Here is a 20,969-nt window from a genome sequence, read left to right on the forward strand (position 1 = left end):
AGAAAGGGAAAGTGAAGTTACAGCCTTGCTCTATCCAATCATAGCAGTAGGATCAAGTTACAATCCGCCCATTCCTTGACAGCCCATTGAGTTATTTCGAATTTTGTCATAGCATTTGAGTTGCTTAGAGGTGCATCCTGACGGCAACAAAAAAATAAAAAATAATTTCCAGATCACAGAAAATGACTAAAAATACTAGTTTCATAAGAGTCCATGATCACAAATCATGATGTTATGTTGGACCCATTTGCATTGAAAATATATGCTCTTATATTCTCAAACTAACAGCAGTGCCTATATGATGTCCTTCCATACAGGCGTGACATGCTGGAGTGATGCTGCTGTGCAAATGTTGTTGATTATTAGGCTAATATAAGTCCCAAATAGAAGGGAAACAGATTGTCATCTGTAGCACCATAGACTCCACTGATCAACCAAACAAGCTCAATAACTCAGTGCATGCACACATTGTTTTTGAATATGCATTCACATGTATTGTGAGTAGGCCTATGCCATCTTAATTTACCCAGTTTATTAAGAGATTTACCATTCAAATAAAATTATGTAGTTAGTTTTTTTTTTACCAATCTAAGGCAAATGTTTTAGATTTTTTGAATTGATGAATTAATGCATACATGGCTGTCTCTTGGAGATTTTATGATATTGAATATCGGCCTAAAATATCAGCCATTGGCCTCTAAAAATTGGTATGGGCATTAGCCCTAAAATCCATATTGGTCGTTCTCTAAACAGAACATGCAACTCAAAGATGCAACGGCATGCGTCCTTACCGAATTCCCGATGCACAGTTTGAAGATGTTAGAATAACTGTCCACATTTACTGTTCCTCAGCCAACAAGACGAGTAACGAACAGCAAAATCAGTAGCCTATGTCAATCTACTATCCTCCATAGTAGAAAGTTGACCTACTCTGTTGGTCAGCTTGTTGTTCTGTGCGAAAAAGAAATTCCAAACAGACTCTGGGACAGTTGTGGGACAATAGATCCCATATTCATACAACCAGTACATAAAAATAATTTAAAAAAACATTGAGGCTGATGCAACAGATCAGAACTTTTGGCTTAAAATTATGATAAGAAATAATTGTTTAACATTATAGCTGCACGGCAATGCACACACGTCAGTAGGCTATGCGTGAATGTTCCTACCATAATGCAATTAGAGGGAAAACATTTATCAAAAGCACACTGCACATGCGAGCAGTTTCAAGAGACAGAGATGAATGAAAATATCAATTGTAAATGTAGAGAGATGGGAGATCTAAAGATGCAACAACTAGCATGGGTTGCTAATATGACTAGGATTGTGCCTTGGATTACTGGACAATGAAAGAAAGTTGATTTGAAAACCAATAGAACATGAGAGAAATAGGCTACTGGTTTCAATGGCATATGGAGTTTTTTTTATTTTTTATAATTGCCTCCGTTTATAGAAATTGATTTTGGCTCGGCTACTTTGAGGCAAGTTAAGACATGCCTCATGATATGAAGTAAAACGTTAAGGTTTCACACAATAAGTATATATTTTTTTAAATGCGTACTGCCTCCAGCTCACATTGCAAAGTGGTGTGATTCGCTGAATTCTGCCTACTACCGTTGCCTAAGCACTTGAATGGCGAATGAGAAGCACACTTCAATTACCAGTTGAGAAATAAAAATAGTAGCTCTCTTTAATCGTGGCCATCAAATCTGTAGAATTGTTGCGCAATGATTGTGCTAATAAAAGCATGTTTCACACCAGCAGCAACAGGATCTATAGCAGCAGCTCTCACACAGATCTTCCACTCAAACTACGCTCTGTATCTGTAAACTGTGCGTGTGTGATAATTAAGAATCATAACTACTAACAAAAATACACGCACAATTGAATTCCACAGTAGGCTCACTGTGACTGGCTAGTTTGTCCTGATGATGGTGGGTGTTGCGTTGCGAGTCAGTCGGAGGTAGGCCTAATCTGATTCCAAGAGGTGGTCTCTGGTCAAAATGAGATTAGCTGGACAGAAACAGGCTGCAGGTCATGATCTCTGAGCCTTGCGTGACACCAACGGCTGCCCTTAATCCAGGACCTGGCTGCCTTTCACTTTTACAACAAACACAGATGGAGAAAGAATAAAGAGTGAGAAGACCGAAGATGCATAGACTACACAGATCACATTCTGAGAGATATGGGACCTGATAAAGATAATGCACAGTCTATAAAACCAAACCTCTCAACTTACCTTGTGATGCGTTTCACTCAATGGTTAACAAACCTCGGCTAGTTAGTTTCTTCCCCTGTCATACTGAATGAAATTAATGACACACACTAGGAAGCACATGGAAGGGAAATTATAAACATCCACTCTGTTAACCCTCTGTCCATAACACTGCTCACTGCGTTGGTCTAAAATGGTCTTCTTTCATCTCAGTGTTAAGATATTGTTTGAGTGAGATGTTATGGCGCTGTACTAATGATCAACCACACACATACATACATACATACATACATACATACATACATACATACATACATACATACATACATACACACACACACACACACACACACACACACACACACACATACACATACACACACACGACCCGAACAATTTGACCAATGGCTCTTGGACTGGTTGTGTGGAAAGAAGCCTGCTGTAAAAGTTAATCTGCTCTAAACTAACCTCTACACTCCTTGTGACTCCTCCCAAACATTGTACTGCAACTGGGCTGTAACTCAAATATTGCCACTCATTAAGTAATTTATTTGAGCTATTTGCCCCAACAACATTGTTCCAAGTAGAACATTGATTTGAATAACAACATTGAGAATCCTCATTTTGTTATTTGTGATCAAATTCACCTAAGCTATTCCTACGAAACATCCGGCCAACCTCGGAGGAAGTGGACTGGAGGCTGAGGGTATAGGCCCCTGTGTTGTTAGTCACACATGTTGGTTGTTTTTTCTTTCAGGTGGTTGATTCATCTCTGTCTCTGTGTGAAGAATAGATCTGCTCTGGGATTCAATTCCATGGAGAGCATTGTCATAAAACATTCATCAGTGGATGGCTTAGGTGACAGGACATAGCACTTGCCATGCATTAGGAAGTAGCTGAGAAGACCAGACCTGCTCTATTGGATTCATGAAGCCATTATGTTGTTATCTCAGGTAGTGAGAGATTGTGACCGGTCTGGGGCTGAGGACGGTCTCATTTGCGTTTGGTTTCCAGTGTTCAGGTACCCTAGATGGAGATATGAATGTTCCTTTGGTTATGCACAGATGGAGACCCCAGTTCAGCTGTGTGGTGGGTCATTGCATTGGGAACCTGTAGGAGTTTCTTCTGGAACTGTGTGTGGGAGAGAACGTAAAGTAATAGTTGTCTATCTGTTGTGCTTTTATCCAAACTGTTTCCACAAGACTGTCACTGACACACATCAGTGTTTTTGTTAGTCTTTTTTGCAATGTCCTTGTTGGAGGTGTGCTGGTGACCACGTCTATAATGATGTCACTAGTCCGTGTGGTCCTTGCTTACACCTGTATTTGGGCAGCGGGCACAGCAGCAAGAGATGAGGGTTGATGACGGTACGGTGACACTGGTAATGCGCAAGCCAACTGTGCTCTGATGATTGAGCTTGCCCCCTAGATGTCAACACATGGAGGATGTGAACATTTACATGAATCCCTGACACCAGAGCTGGTGACCCCTCATTTTGTTCTCCACCACCCCTCCAGATTTCCTGGAGAGAGTGAGAGGGGACAGTTCCTGGAGAGAGTGAGAGGGGACAGATTTGCTGTTGGGTGATACCGTGGAAGCATTTTATTACTCCATCCCTTAGTTGTCAGGCGCATTTGAATCATGCCTCTGTTAGGTTGGCCAAATTTGAGACTGAAGGGCATTGCAACGGTTGTGATTTTCATAGTTGTCTTTAGGAAAACCTTTTTGTTGTGGCTTGAGTGGACTCTTGGTGATATAGGTTACTGTTGGGTGTGAGAATCACAGTGGACAGGTTAGGCTAGGTCTACTTGTCAACTTTTGTTTCTCTACTGATTTTGGTTGACATTTCTATGGGGAATACTTTTAGCACCTCCTTTTTGTCGCAACAATTTCACCATGTTTCAGTCATACGTTGGATGGCAACATCTTCCTTCCGGTTGAACAAATTTGAGACAACGCTTTTGATGTCAACATTTACTCAAGATCATATTTTTCAGTATCAATGTTTTACAAAGTAGGTGGGCCGTATGTGACTAGTGCTTCAATGGTTTGTGTTGGTTTGCCGTTAGGAGTGCATTTTGCGAAGATGTTGAGTTCTCCCTCTGGGCTCATACCAGAGTAGCACCTGATTTGAATAGAAAATTGATGGCTGCCCAGACAGCTTTAGATGTCAGGGGAGGCCGTGGGTGGTGTTTAAAGATTTAACAGATTTTTTAAACACATGGGTTACCGTTGCTTACTGAGATGATCCTGCCGTATTTACAGTAACTCTGGCAGTTGTAGAATTATCCACCTGTAATGGTAGGCTAACTTCTTTATTTCGGCCTTTTGTATGTGTCTGTTTTTCTCCTCATTTGCTCATAAGTGGGGTGGCAGGTAGCCTAGTGGTTAGAGCGTTGGACTAGTAACTGAAAGGTTGCAAGATCGAATCCCCGAGCTGACAAGGTAAAAATCTGTCGTTCGGCCTCTGAACAAGGCAGTTAACCCCCTGTTCCTAGGCCGTCATTGAAAATAAGAATTTGTTCTTAACTAACCTGCCTAGTTAAATAAAAATATATAAAATGAGAAGAGACAACTCTCTTATGGAAAGTGCCCCCATGTTCCCTGTTGCTATGGTGTCAGTGGCAGCCCTCATGTAGGCTTGGTTGTAAACATATCAGGAGTGTTGTAAATAGCTCACTGCAGGTGCCAGCCCTCTGAATGTGTTTCTCCCTGCCTGGGTTGCCCATCAGATGTGCTGCTGTGAAGGTAAGCCTTTTCTTTATCCTTCCTTGTCTCTTCATTTAGTAGTGTCCCACCATAATGTAGCCTAGCCACCCTGCACCTTTATCCTACTTTGGCTGTTTGTGTTTTTCTCAATGGCCTCCATTTTTTTCTATTTGACAAGCTTGCAATGACAATGCAGCCAACCTGTTGAACAAGCTGATAGAAAAAGGTCGGTGAACACCGTAACAAGACAAGTGGTGGGAGGGGAGGGAGGGGGACAGAAGGGGTGTCAACATTCATTCAGCCAAAAACGCAGTGCCACGCCCCAGGTGCTAGGGCTAGTAAGAGCAAGCAGCAGGAATGTGAGGGAAATGAATGGGAGTGTAAGTCCTGCCTTTCCCATGGTGAGTGGTCTCTCTTTACACTTTTACTTCAACATAGTTGTGCAGTAAAAACTGAACACAAGCTATGGGCACGATTGTTAACTGTGTGGACGTTTTGAGGTCAACTTTGCCTGGATTTGCCTCAAAAGAAGGTGAATCTTTGAACAGTAGGCTGCATGTGGCAGATCATAGGCTTGGCAGAGTTAGGCTAAATAAAGTGTACCCGTATCTTAATTATAATTTAAACCCTATCATCTATGCATGTATAGTAACAGCATTCTTTCTTTGAGAAATGGGATGGTAGTTAATTAGTTTAGAAGCAGATCAAATAAAATAATTGGCATCTTAAATCCAGTTTTGGAACTGTGAACTGATTCACTTTCTGAACTCTGTCAGAATAGGAGAGGAAATGAAGTTATCCTCATTTTCACTCTGACTTGATCAAATTCACAGAACAGCAAAACGGGGTGTAAGAATATAGAGCGTGTTAGAATGGAGGCAACACATGGGGTCAAGTCAATGTGTTTATTTAGCCAGTTAATTATATTGACCCTTGTTTTTCTTTTCCCCGTGCGAAAGGAAAATCGTGTTTAGCGATGTGAAAAGAAAGCACTGTGCTCTGTTTGCGAGGGAGGAAACTATGCAGCAGAATAGGAATTTTCACTCTTTATAAAGTCCTGGGACTGTGGAAACACTAAAACAGGCCAGCCACTGATTCGAGAGCAGAGCTCTGAGAGCAGAGTACATATTTTTTGTCTGTGCGGTCTGCATTCTGTTTACTGGAAGGGCCCCGTGCAGAGTGCACATGTTCCCGCATGTGCCATCAGTGTGGCCAGGGAGGACTGGTAGAGGGAATGGTAAACGGAGCGGCAGACTCAGAGAATTAGAGAGAAAGTGTGTGTGTTTGTTTATGCCTTTCTTTTCTGAAGAGGTTACCTAACGTAGAAGCATTAAACCACACCAGATCTGCTTGTGCTGCTCCAACGGGAAGCTCGGACGAGGAGGCGGCAGAGTTTCTCATTTTCAGGCCCCTCTGTGAGGGGAAACTGTGTATTCATCCAGAATGAGCAGTGCTGTGGGACCCTCGAGGCCTGTGGACTGGTTTCACTGCTTGCTTCCCAGGTTCGTCTGTAGTAGACAGCCAGCGGTAACAATGGGAGGGTTAAGTATCTGATACTCACACCAAACCCCGGGACTCAGCTGCAAGTAATTAAAGCTGGCAGTTGGCAGAGAGTCAGGCGACTGTAATGGCCGCTGTAAGTTCATACCATAATATTTGGAAGATGAATAGGGTCTGGTAGTAAACGTGTTGTCATGTTGTTGACCTAAGGCTTTCTAGCTCCCCTCCCTCTGTCCCGTTCGCCCTGAGGGGGGAGTCCAAGGGAGAAAGGCCCTCTGTCAAATCTGCTCTCTCTACTGTAATCAGTTCTGAAACGCTACTTATTGACATGCCAGGGCTTTTGCTGTGACCTGCGTAGTCTTGTTTTTTCCATAAAAGTCGTTTTATCCCTGAGGTGTTACCATCTCAGGTTTGAAAGTAAAAGATGGTTTCCTTCTCAGATAACCCTCAGCAGGCAATACATGTGATTCTACTTTGACTGCATGGATTCATTCAGATCTGGTGTTGCAATCTCAATCATAAAGTGAAAAGTAGCTATTGAGCTTTTTGTCTTGTAAAATATATAAAGTATCAGCAGGGGCTTTACTAGGACACTAAAAGCAATCGATTGAAATGATAATTGGGATAGGGAATTTGATGCTCAGTAGGACTTGTTTGTTTGGGCTGACTATGGCCCTATTCCCACTACGAGATATGAAGGAGAGTCTGAGGAGCGGGGTGGTGAAAGAAAATGTAACTTTTCAGTTCACATTACATCCTTGCTTTACCTTTCGTTGTGTCTGGCAACACAACATTCTTGGTCCGCAGCTCAAAGTTAACATAAATATCACAGTAGCCACTAGCCAGTAAGCACAAACTATTCAACATTGACAAACTTTTCTTCTAAAACATATTACATTGTTGAATAATGCAACCAAACCATATTACACTCTTGAATAATATAACAATTCACAAACATGTATGTGCAGACAATTAAAGGGTTTATTTTCTCGTCTATAGCCTACAGTCGTTACATTTTAGCTTCAAGACAAAAGCACAGAGTTGCTATAACGGCATGTTTTCATCAAGTAAAGTTAGCCTATCAAAGCTGTTTTATATGGAAGCCCATAACTGCCACAAAAAAAAAGAATTCCTCATGATTTGTCAAAGTGCATAATTAGTCTGATCTTCAGTCTGATCAACTGTAGTCTACTGATAACAACTACAGCTGCAGGTAGCCCAGAGAAGCCTATGCGATCTGATCCCATCTGCGCCTGGCCAGGGGAAATGTAACATGTTTTTATAGCCTACGCTATGTATTTATAGGAGGGATGTAACGATTCACCCGATTTTCAGATGTTTAACGTCGCTCCGCGGACCTCAAAACGATCCAAATGTAGCATGCATCCGTCAGAAAATCGATTCTAACATTGCGAATCGCCGGTTCAAATTTGTTTTTATGACAACTGATGTGTCCTCTCATTCACTGTCGAACTAGCCATATAACTGTGTTGACAGTCATTGATCTACAAGTCATTTTGCATGCCGAACAAGCCCAGGGAATATCAGTAGCCTAGTCTGACTGCACACTGTGCCCAGCTTTGCGTGCTGACCAACGCGAGTTAGGCACCCTGTCCCTGCAGGATCATGTACATCTGTGCGGCACCTACAGCATTCAAATGCTAAAAGGGCTTGCACGACATTAGGCTTTATTAGTTGAGTGACAACATATGTAATTTGCTCGATTGTTATCAATGTGCTGACAGTAGATGTTGTTTCAATTGTTCAGGTTCACCATCAGCAATAGTTTTCGTAGTTTTGCTTTAATTGATCAGTGTACACTGAGTGTACAAAACATTAGGAACACCTGCTCTTTCCATGACATAGACTGACCAGGTGAATCCAGGTGAAAGCTATGATCCCTTATTGATGTCACTTGTTAAATCCACTTTAATCAGTGTAGATGGGGAGGAGACAGGTTAAAGAATGACTTAAGGCTTGAGGCAATTGAGACATGGATTGTGTATGTGCGCCATTCAGAGGGTGAATGGGCAAGACAAAATATTTAAATGACTTTGAACAGGGTATGGTAGTAGATGCCAGGCACACCGGTTTGAGTGTGTCAAGAACTGCAGCGCTGCTGGGTTTTCACACTCAACAGATTCCTGTGTGTATCAATGGTCTACCAACCAAAGGACATTCAGCCAACTTGACACAACTTTGGGAAGCATTGGAGTTAACATGGGCCAGCATCCCTGTGGAACGCTTTCGACACCTTGTAGAGACCATGCCCTGACAAATTGAAGCTGTTCTGAGGGCAAAAGGGGTGCAACTCAATATTAGGAAGGTGTTCCTAATGTTTTGTACACTCAGTGTATATGGTAATTAGATATACAGGGTAAAGTTGATCATTTCTTAACAAGGAATCACTTTTGGGATGTGCACTGTATTGCTAACACAGGAAGAGAAAAGAAGCTCGCTAAAAATGTCAAACGTTCAAAAGTTTTGAGATGGGGTGGAATCCAAAGTTGTGCTATATATTCATTGGGTATGTCATAGCTAATTTGTTAATGATAAATATTGATACATTACTTGCTCAAATTTAATCTGCAAAAATGACAGGTTAATTAGTAGGTGATGGGGATTTCAAAGTGGGGAGACAAAAAAACATAAAGCTACATTACCCCCCTAATCTGGTGGTAGATGCCTAGTCTCACTTATGGCTCAGATCAGGTGCCTACACAGTATACACCATAGACATACATCATTTACAGACAGACTGGCAGATCCAGCTCAGCGAGGCCCACCTCATGAGCTCCATCAACAACGGTTTTAATTCAGAATGGAAAATGAATGTGTTTATGCAACAAATGTTACTGCATCTCAACGCATCGATTTGTTCTCTACTCAAACTGAATCGCACCAAATCATTGCAAACTAAAACGTATCGTTCATGCATTGTATTGGAGCCCGTGCATCTAAATGCGCATTGAATCGTTGTGAAAGGGAAAGATGCACATTCCTAATTTCTAGCCTAAAATGGGCCCATTTATTTGTGTTCTAAGAAAATGTTAATGTGATCAAATTTGGTTTATAGTCACACTTCGGGTAGCTAGGCTACCTAGTCCTTTTTAATCCAAAGTTGTTGACTGGAATGAATCAATCAACACAATAGTAATGACTTGCTATCTGAGCAACCCTGCATACAGCGTGCTCAGCCTTGTTTGTTTTTGTCCAATCGCAATTGTCTCTTAATCTGTGTGAAGGGTTGTAATGTTTTTATTTTTTTTACATATGACTAGATTTTTTACAGTAATTTATTACTATGTCATACGCTTCAAATGGGGTCTGGAGTTGGTTAGGTTATCCTACCACCAGATCAGGAAAAGCTCTAGGCCCCAGGAAAACAATTGCCCCCCACCACCACTCTGGAACCTGTGGTGCCACCTCTGAAATCACCACACAATGTTACAAATAAAAAATTGTGGTGGGGCTGGGCTTCCATAGTTTTACATGGCTCAGTGCAGCCGGCACCTACTGCGACAATTTCAGAATGTAGCAGGCTGTTACTTCAATTTCAGGTAAAAACTCAATAAAACAAGTCTCAAATATTAGGAAAATGTCTATACATTTCAGCTGTTTCAAAAACATTGCTCTGGTATTGCCATTTATACTGTAGGAGTGTTGGCTCAATGAGACAATTCTGTTCTCGCTGCCCTGCTTCAAGGGGGGCAACTGTCGGGCGAGTGTCATGCGCTACCTCCGAAGGTAACAGTTGAGACATAGAAAGTAAGCAAGTTTACATTTGAGTAATATGTGTAGCCAACGGTATGTTAGGAAAAGTCTAGTAAGTGTGAAGAGGCTCTATCTGCAGAACCATAGATAGTCCTATTGAATGGAGGGAGTTGGACGTGTGAATGTGCTGGTCGTCATCACAAGTAGAGTAGCGCTTGAAGTCACCTCCCTTCACAGCCGCCTTCCTCCAGTCCTCCTTTTGGTTTTCAGTGTGGTGCTCATCAGCATACTAATCATGGCTCGGGGGGCATTGTGCTCTTGTTCCTCTAAATAGCTCCCTGCCATTTTTCATGGAGGGGGCCGAGCGAGACGTCCAAGGCCCCTGGCACAGACACATGGGGTTGGTAGGTGGTGGGGGCACCGGGCAGCAGCTGATAGGCCAGGCTGTGGAGACATGGTAGGAATCTGGACTGGGGCTGTATTTATCACTATGCTCTTGTTGTTATAGTACATTTATAAACTGCTAGGTCATTTTCCAGAGTGCTGGCCAGGCAGGACAATGCTCTGGGCCTGGTACAGGGTCAGTAACAACCAACAAGAGGCATGCTGTTACATGTTTACGAAGGTTATTGTTTTTCGCTGTTGAAATGTTTTCTTGATGTCTATAAGGAGAGCCTATAAGTGAAAGGGAAAAAAGTCACAGAATTGCATTTTACAATTTTGAAAATTGACCATCTTACTCACCATTTGAAAAGGAGGAACTGTAACTTTGCTGTATTTAAACTTGTCTTTTAGAATTCTGAAAGAGCTTCATGTACAGTAAATCTGCTGACTTCTTTGCAAGCTGTGAGATTGAGCAGCCTTTCAAGTCCTTACAAAGGGACTCAACTCACCTCCTGAACCCCCCCTCTCTCTTTTCTCTTCTCTCTCTACACAGAATCAGTGTATGACCTTCTCCCCAAAGAGCTGCAGCTGCCATCCTCCACTCAGCAAAACCCAGCAGCAGCCATGAGCCAGAAGAGCGGTGGAGAGGCGGTTCCTCCTCCCTCAGCTGCCCTTGACTCAGGTAAGCCCCTCCTTCTCTTCTGCCTCCATGGTAACAGTGAGCAGTGCTGGTAATGGTTCCATCCTGTTTCCTGGAGTCAACCCTTCTTTAGGCTACCTGCAAGACCACCTCCAACTACATTAGGGGTAGGCAGCACACAGTCTGTACCTGTAGGCTTACACCTGCATGTAGAGTACAGCAATAGGCAAGGAGCAGCTGCTGAAGACCGGAGTTATGAGGCCTTATTGCCCTCTCCCTTGGGCGTCCTGAGGCCCTCAGCAAACACACTGCACACAATGCCAGCCAGCCATCCCTGGGCCCTGGGGGCTTGCTCACGTCTCTGAAGACTGTGAACAGTTCTGACTGTGAGTGATGGGAACGACCTGTTCCTGTTTCTTCGGTTTCGGTGTGCATTATCCCCTGGGTTTTACACAGATTTTTTTGCAGACATGCAGAACTATGAGCACCTTATATCATGATCTGTTGCTGGTTGCTATAAACCTCACAGCTCAGATGTAATCAGCTCCAGCTGCAGCCCCCTTTCAGAATCCCAATCAGAGGGCTAGACTGAAAATGAGCTGTGGTAAAGCATTGCCTGGTTTTGTGCTGACACAATGATTCTATACAGGAACTGTAGGATCCAAACATCTCTTTATGACATAGGCCTACAGGTTGCAAGCAGATCGGAAAGGCCTCTTTTTGAATGTGCTTTAGAGTAGACATTTTTAAAGGTTTTCCCATCAGGGCGTAGGGGCTGTAACTCAATCAGAGAGGGCATTCTTGCTCTCCATAGAAATCCAACTTCATGATCCTAGCTCAACAATTGGCTATAAGGATTGCACTGTTTTGAGTGGTTGGGTTATGCCAAAACGAAGTAATGCCTACAGTCCTTGCTGGGAACACTGTGCCTTGCAGTTGGAGTCTAAGGAAACCCTCTTCATTCCATGCCGTTAGAGGACACCCCTGATTCTTTCAGGGCACACAAGACCTACAGTCCCCATCTTCTTGGGCTGTCTGAATGATCTTCAATACGGCAGTCTGTCTATTTGGGGTCCACCAAATCATGAAAAGCAAAATGTACCCCATTAATTGACTATAGCAATTGGCTCCCAGTCTGTTATTGTACATTTGTGAAGATAAATGTTATAAAAATGCAAACCATCTCTCTTTGGGACAAGACACAAGTCAGAAGCCGGGTACAAAACCATTTCGGTACTGCTCACAAAAGCATTGTTTGAGATCCAAAAATGTTAAGTAATTCAGTGATATCTCTTTGCAAAATTCCAGAAACATCACTAACTGTTTACTTATGTGTTTTGCAGCTATTTTGCTTAACCAGTTACTGCCACAACATTATTTTAAGAAGTATCTTCTGACACCATACATCAGTCTGTGTAAGGCTAAATAGTACATCTAGTACACTACAGTACTTGCATAAGGAATCCAGAAAATCACTGAAACTAGTGTGTTTGCAACTGTAGGCCTAAATGTTAATTAACCCAATATCATATTCAAATGAAGAGAAAAAATATAAAACAAAACACCTTTTTCTGGTTAAATTTGTCACAACCTGAACATTCAAAATGCAATTCACTTTAGCTCTTTTTACTCTGCCCCTTACCAAAGTGCCCCGGTTTAGAGTGAGTTTCAGTAGAACCAGAAGTCTGTTGCCTTCGGACATCAGTGCTTCAATGCAGCCAATGCAGCCCTCAGACAAGGCGGGACATACTGGCTGTAGCTGGAGGAAGGTGAAGTATTTTTCAGTTTACATGAAATTTAATTTGGGACTGTAGGTTTTACTGCAAATTGGCCTTACTTCTTCTGGCTATCTCTTCTTTTCACTTTTTTTGTGAACTTTATTTTGTACCCCAAATCTTTGGAATCAAGTATTGAAAAAATACTTTGACATTTAAAATGTAGGTTTCTATTGGTTCTCTGTCAAATGAGGACAACTCTTTAATTTTAGGCTGTCCAGCAGTTCAGCTTAGTTTTTTTTGGTCACACCAGACAATTTTGCCCATCACTTTGGCTCTTTGTTCAAGTAGTTTCTCCCTCCCCGTATCCCTGCACAGCCTTCCTCCATTTGCCAGCCATATAGCTCTCTGCTGAAGCATCTCTGCTCTGGCCTTTTTACACCTTTACTGTTTTGTGCTGTTATTGTACTTTGCAGGGCGGGTGCATGCTGGCTGTGATATTACCCTACCCCCATCACCCATCCTTTGCCTGCCCTGCTACTTTTTATAGCTTGGCCTGGCTGTCACCACATCCCTGATGCCAGTGTCCTTACTGTTTAGCCCTATACGGCTGCACACTTCCATGCCCCTGTTCCTGTTCCTATCCCTGTTCTTATCCCTGTCCTACCACCCCTGCCTGTAACCTTAAGGCTTCATTACTTTTGTCCTGTTTGTCCCCTCCCCTGACCACTCTTCTTTGAGATATGGCTGAATGGAGATGTAGCATCACTCTAGGTTGGCTTCAGCTGTTTTGTAGTAACGTTGGCGGTTTTTAGTCAACTCTTGCCATACAAAATTCATATTGCTTTTACTTTGCTGATTAGCGCTCCCTTTTTTTCTAATTGATGTAACATGTTATTGATTTCCATTTAGAAGTCTGGAATGGGCATGAATTATTGTTGTCTGAGGTCAACTTTCTTCCTTGCCTTTCAGTCAGTCTATATAGTACTAATGCCAGGCCATTTAAGGGAGGTCATTTCAAGTAGTGCACTTCACAAGAGAGTCTGTTTTTCTGTTTTAAGTAGGTAATTGCAGTGGGAGTCTTTTTATAGGTGTACACCCATTAGAGAGGGAAATGACCTTATGTTACTTTTGCCCGTAATTTCAAACAGTTCATCTTTAGGAATGTTTGTTCAGTTCAGACCTTACTATCCCAGCCACTCCTTCTCCTGCTTCCCACCCATACTAAAGGGTCCGAGTTTGCTTGTGCCAACTTAGCTTCTGCATGAGTTTAAAGTGGAAATGCATTTTACTTTACAAGCTCCAAAATGACACTCAGCCAGTACATTGAACAGCAGCTGATCAATATCAGAATCCACACACCTCAGCAATATATTGACAAGTGAACATACTCCACAAATGTTCTTCCTTTATTTGTTTCAATAATATTCAGCAAATGCACAAAGTGAATTGCTTTTTTTGTTGATTTGGATACAAGTTGTTTTGCTATTAATGAACTTAACTTGCATTTTAGCTGGGCCCCACAGGCATCGTGGTGGGTTGTGTGACTGTGTCTGTCTATCAGTAGTGAAGACATTTAGTCCCAAGGGCTCTTAACCCATCAAAATTCACCCAGGGTGTTGAGTAGGTCTGTCTACACTTTTAGACTTCTTACTATTTTAATTTATTGCATTTACCGTTTTTTGTATTGTATTGCAACTGAGTTTTTGATGTCAAAGTTTTGTTTCTTTAATTCTGCATTTAAATGATAGTGGAACACAGTGTAGAAGGGGGTGGGGTTAAAAGGGACATTTAAAAAAATAAAAATACAAATCTACATCATATTCATCATCTCCAGCACCACCCCAATATTAACATATGCAAAAATTGTGCATTTCTGTGTTCTGTAGTAAAAAATATCAAAATATGTTTTTCCAATGACATCAACCAATTAGTAGGTAACGTCTACTCAAAATGTGTCAATTGCACGATGCACAACGATGATGTCATTGGAAACACTTATCTTCCTCCATCTTTTTTTACTACAAAACATGTTGGGGTGGTGCTGGAGATGATAAATATGACGTTGAAACATTTTTTTTTTCCTTTAAGGGTAAAGAAAAGCAGAACTTGGGCTAGGATGGAACACGCAATGGTCCCATAGGTGGAGGCATGGGGCTTCGGTAATGCGTTTACAATAAGAGCAAATGTTCTATGTTTATTTGAAAATGTATTAAGTCTACGCTGTAATACACCTTGAATCCTATTGCCTCCATCTGCTGGGGCTGTGCAATAATCAAATTGGTTTTATAAGCATGGTGATTTGCAGCCACTTTGAGCATTTTTGTTAAGTGGAAATTGGTAGGGTTTGTGGAAAGAATAGCCTACATATATTGAATGATACTACTGGTACTACCATTTTATGGCCAAACCAAATAGTTCCAGTGCCTTCAGAAAGTATTCATACCCCTTGACTTATTACACATTTTGTTGTGTTAAAGCCTGAATTCAAAATGTATTAAATTGTTTTTTCTCTCAACCATCTACACACAATACCACATATTGACAAATTCAAAACATGTATTTAAACATTTTAGCAAATTTATTGAAAATGAAATACAGAAATATGACATTTACATAACTATTCACACCGCTGAGTCAATACTTTGTAGAAGCACGTTTGGCAGCGACTATAGCTGTGAGTCTTTCTGTGTGAGTCTTTCTGTGTAAGTCTCTAAGAGCTTTCCACACCTGAATTGTGCAACATTTGACAAATGTTTTATTATTATAAATTATTTTGTCTTTTTTTTCTTCTTTTTTTAGCACTGTCAAATTTGGTTGTTGATCATTGCAAGACAACCATTTTCAGGTCTTGCCGTGGATTTAAGTAAAAACTCTGCCACTTGGGAACGTTCACTGTCTTCTTGTTAAGCAACGCCAGTGTAGATTTGGCTTTGTGTTTTAGGTTATTGTCTTGCTGAAAGGTAAATTAATCTCCCAGTGTCTGGTGGAAAGCAGACTGAACCAGGTTTTCCTCTAGGATTTTGCCTGTGCTTAGCTCCATTCCATAATTTTTTATCCTGAACCCCCCCCCCCCCCCAGTCCTTAATGATTACAAGCATACCCATAACATGATGCAGCCACCACTATGCTGAAATATGGAGAGTGGTACTCAGTAATGTGTTGTACTGTATTTGGCCCAAACATAACACTTTGTATTCAGGATGAAAAGTTAATGCTTTGACACATTTTTTGCAGTATTACTTTTGTTGCAAACAGGATGCATGTTTTGGGACATATTTATTCTGTACAGGTTTCCTTCTGTTCTCTCTGTCAATTAGGATAGTATTGTGGCTAGGGTTGCACATTTTGGGGAATGTTCAGAGGTGGAAACTTTCCGTGGGAATTAATGGGAATATATTGGAATTAATGGAAGAATATGCAAATTAATATTAATACCATTTAAATGTAGATGTTTTTTGCATTGGATATATTTAACATATAATTATGGAGACTGAAACATAAACCTTTTACCTTATCATAAGTCTACATAATTGCAAATGATTAAATCATTCCAATGGAAATAAAAAAAAACAATTTAGTTAGGAATTGAACTTTAATTAAATGAGTTGACTCTTCACATGGGATTATTTCACTGAACAACAAAAGAAAGGGAATATTGAATGATCAATCCCCAATGATCCATTGCATCTCCCAAAAACGTTTTCAACATACATCTGTAAAATGATAGTCTAATAACTAAAGCTTTGGTTGTCTTCCTCTCAAGCTTACATGTCTTCTCCCTGGACCTCAATGTCCACCTCTTGAACATCAGACTCTGAGGCCTCATCTTCACTGTCACTTTCCTACCTTGTTGAGGATGGCTTGTTGTCAGGCTCAAATTTGCCCGGATGGCCACCGATTTTTCAACCCTTGTATTGGTCAGCCAGTTGCTTGCTTTGGTCTGTATGTGTTCCCAAACAAGGACCAGTTGCGCTCTGAGGTGGCTGATGTTGGTGGGATTTGGAGGATGATGGACAGAGGAATGATGGACAGATTCACAAAGTCCCTTCCACCATGTGGCTGATGCAATATTGCAGTCGTGCCAACATATCTCATCTCCATCCCAAAGCCCTTGCTTGGAAGTGTACTTCGCCAGACTGCCAAGAACCTTGCTCTCATCCAGGCCAAGGTGGTAAGACACGGTAGTGATGACACCATAGGCCTTGTTGATCTCTGCACCAGACAGGATGCTCTTGCCAGCATACTTGGGGTCCAACATGTACGCTGCAGCGTGTATGGGCTTCAGGCAGAAGTCTTCATGCTTGATCTATTTCAGAACTGCAGTTTCCTCTGCTTGGAGAAATGGTGAAGTGGGCAGGGCACTACAGATTTCTTCTCTTACATCTGCAAGGAGAGTCTGAACATCAGACAGGATGGCATTATCTCCCTCAATCCGTGCAATGGCTACTGCTATAGGTTTCAGGCTGCTTACCACTCTCTCCCAAAATACATAATCCAGGAGGATCCTCTTGATGGGGCTGTCAATATCAGCAGACTGTGATATGTCCATTTCTTGGAGAGACTCCTTCCCTTCCAGGAGACTGTCAAACATGATGACAACACCACCCCAACGGGTGTTACTGGGCAGCTTCAATGTGGTGCTCTTATTCTTCTCACTTTGCTTGGTGAGGCAGATTGCTGCTATAACTTGATGACCCTTCACATACCTAACCATTTCCTTGGCTCTCTTGTAGAGTGTATCCATTATTTTTAGTGCCATAATGTCCTTGAGGAGCAGATTCAATGCATGAGCAGCACAGCCAATGGATGTAAGGATGAGGGTAACACTTCTCCACTTTAGACCAAGCAGCCTTCATGTTCGCAGCATTGTCTGTCACCGGTGCAAATACCTTCTGTGGTCCAAGGTCATTGAAGACTGCCTTCAGCTCATTTGCAATGTAGAGACCGGTGTGTCTGTTGTCCCTTGTGTCTGTGCTCTTGTAGAATACTGGTTGAGGGGTGGAGATGATGTAGTTAATTATTCCTTGCCCACGAACATTCGACCACCCATCAGAGATGACTGCAATACAGTCTGCTTTCTCTATGATTTGCTTGACCTTCACTTGAACTCTGATGAACTCTGTATCCAGCAAATGTGTAGATAAAGCATGTCTGGGTGGAGGGGTGTATGCTGGGCGAAGAACATTGAGAAATCTCTTCCAATACACATTGCCTGTGAGCATCAGAGGTGAACCAGTTGCATACACAGCTCGAGCAAGACATTCATCAGCATTTCTCTGACTACTTTTCTCCATTGAGTCAAAAAAATGTCTGATTCCAGGAGGACCATGAGCTGTTGCTATCGATAAAGTGTCTGATTCATCATTTTCACCTCGAGTTGAAGTAGAGGGACTTTTGTCAGAGGTTGCTTGTTGTGAGCACTGAGGGAACTTTATTCACTTGGCCAGATGATTCTGCATCGTTGTTGCATTCTTCACATATGATTTGACTCAGTATTTGCAAATTTACACAGCTTTTCCTTCTACATTAGCTGCAGTGAAATGTATCTACATATCAGATAGTGCCCGTGGCATTTTCCTGTAAAGATTAGAAAAAAATGAGTAAAAAAAAACAAATACAATTCCATGTACAGATAAATAGTTAATCAGTTAGATTAAACAACTCCTTTGTAAGATAAATGTTTTAAAATGAAACATGTATGGAACAGGTTAATTAACACTCCTCAGTTAGCAGGCTCAAGCAAGCTAAAACCCACATGGTAGCAAAAACTAACTAGCAGAAATTGTTAACAAGTTAGAAATGATTTAAACACACTTTTCTGTAGGCTACTATTTAATAGTTAACAAAAAATAATGTATCTCATATAAAATATATTCACCCCACTCAGTATTGTAATCAAAACTTACCAGAAAGCATGTAGTCCTTGGCTCAGACAGTGTAGAAGTGTGGGCTCAACAGCATCTCATTAGTGTGCAAGATCTTGAGAATCAGCTGTACATGTGAGGAAGAGTGCACTGCACATGTGATGGAAGAGTGCACTGTGCATGCACAGGGTTGCAATTCCTTTGAATTGGGGATAGTTTATCCAAAATATGCCACAAGACCTAGAATTGCCTTATGTGTATCCCACAAAAAACGTTCACTGTTATAGCTAACTTTTTTGATGAATTTAAGCAACATTTTTGACATTTTCTGGAAAGTTTCTGACCCTTTGCAACCCTAATTGTGGCGTAACTACAATGTTGTTGATCATCCTCAGGTTTTGCCTATCACAGCCATTAAACTGTTTAAATGTCACCATTGGCCTCATGGTGAAATCCCTTAGAAGTGTCCTTACTCTCCAACAACTGAGTTAGGAAGGGCACCTGTAACTTTGTGGTGACTAGGTGTATTGAAACACCATCCAAAGTGTAATTAATAACTTCACCATGCTCAAAGGGATATTCAATGTCTGCTTTTTGAAATAGTTTTTTCCCCCATCTACCAATAGCTGCCCTTCTTTGCGAGCATTGGAAAACCTCCCTGGTCTTTATGGTTGAATCTGTGTTTGAAATTCACTGCTCGACTGAGTGACCTTACAGATAATTGTATATGTGGGGTACACATTCAAAAATCATGTTAAACACTATTATTGCATACAGAGTGAGTCCATGCAACTTATTATGTTACTTGTTAAGCACATTTTTACTTCTGAACTTATTTTTTTTTATTTGTAAAAATGTGAAAAACATAATTCCAATTTGACCTTATGGGTTATCATGTGTAGGTCAGTGACAAATCTCAGGTTATCGATTTTTAAATACACAACAAAATGTGGAAAAAATCTACCGCGTGAATACTTTCTGAAGGCACTATATAAAATGTGTTCATAATATACATCATTTTATGTATGAAGTTCTCTAGCTTCAATCTATGTGTACTTTGTTCCTTTGGATGTCTCGGAACCAAACCTCCTCAGAGTAATTATACATGAAGCCTTCAACCTTTTGTCCCCCATCTCCCTTTGAATATTGAATTGCAATGCATTTCGTTAGCCAGGGTATTATGCACAAACGGAGCAGGTGATGACTCAAAATTCAAACAAGAAATGAATCCTGAGTCAGCCATTTTGGTGGTTATAGCTGTCCTATTGGCCAGCTGTCTTTTTCTTTTAGAATGGATGGGCTCCTATTGAACAGGATGTCTTCATTAGCACCTGGCGCTCAGCATTTCAAGGTTATCAGATGTACTGTGCTGTTTGCAGGTATAATAGTTTGTCAAGATCAAAAGGTTTAAAACCAGGCAATCCTTAACTGGCCCTCGTTTCCTGGACCCAGATTAAGCCTAGTGCTTTTTAGTCCAGAAATAGTCTTAACTTGAAGTGATGATGACCAAAGACACATTAGGCTTTAAAGAGGCTAAACAACAAGGGTTAAAAGGTGTCTGTGATAAATGCCTCTTCTTGTGGCCAGGTGCCTTTCTCCTGTGATAAATCAGATTTCCTGATTTTTAAATTATTTATACCCTGGATAAAGAGATGCAGCAGTGCTCTCCTCCATCCTCCCTGTAGGTGTCTCTGGGTTTTCTCTTCTTTAACACCTGGCTACATTTTAAACAAACAATCAGCCTTGCGTGTTTAAACTAGAAGGCTAATGGGGGCGTGGAGGGAGATTCTATCCAACAGTTCTACTGCTCCACAGCACAGGGATTTCATTCTCTCCTGCAGCGTTTGCTGTCCTGCTGTTTATTACACGGTTGTCTTTAGTTTCATTACACTCAAAGTAGGGCAACTCGTTTTTAGATGAGAAAAATATAGATTACCTCCCTCCTGGAGAGACAGCAGGACATAAAAGGGCAGTTGTTTGAAATGTGTACACAACTCACGGATGGGACAATTTACTCAGGCATATTTGCCAATGTACAGTAGTCTACAGAAAGCTTTTAGGCCATATAAATAAGTCAGGAGGAAGCAGAGTAAAAGCTGTGAACCTTTACAAAGCTGGAGGGGTTTACTGGACTGGGTTTCTTTGAGGCCTTTGTTTCTCCAGTTTCTGTGAGTGTTTTTAAGTGTGGTGAGAGGGTGCTCAAAGTGGCTGCAAATCGTTCACTG

The 20,969-nt window shown here is 41.4% G+C and overlaps 1 protein-coding gene across 14 annotated transcripts in view; it reads left to right on the plus strand.

Moving 5' to 3' along the window:
* Window positions 1–20,969, plus strand: part of LOC115203065 (nuclear factor of activated T-cells 5) — a 64,399-nt gene that overhangs the window by 30,699 nt on the left and 12,731 nt on the right. For 4 of the 14 annotated variants that reach the window (XM_029767404.1, XM_029767405.1, XM_029767406.1 and 1 more), the window contains exon 1: window positions 11,211–12,931. Coding sequence is in view for 4 of the 14 variants with exons in the window: in XM_029767398.1 (XP_029623258.1) it covers window positions 10,742–10,763; window positions 11,076–11,204 (151 nt within the window). In the remaining 10 variants the exon portion in view is untranslated. The other 10 variants (XM_029767397.1, XM_029767399.1, XM_029767401.1 and 7 more) reach the window with 8 other exon arrangements.

The sequence above is a fragment of the Salmo trutta genome, chromosome 12, assembly GCF_901001165.1.
Source record: "Salmo trutta chromosome 12, fSalTru1.1, whole genome shotgun sequence".
NCBI classification, from domain to species: Eukaryota; Metazoa; Chordata; class Actinopteri; order Salmoniformes; family Salmonidae; genus Salmo; species Salmo trutta.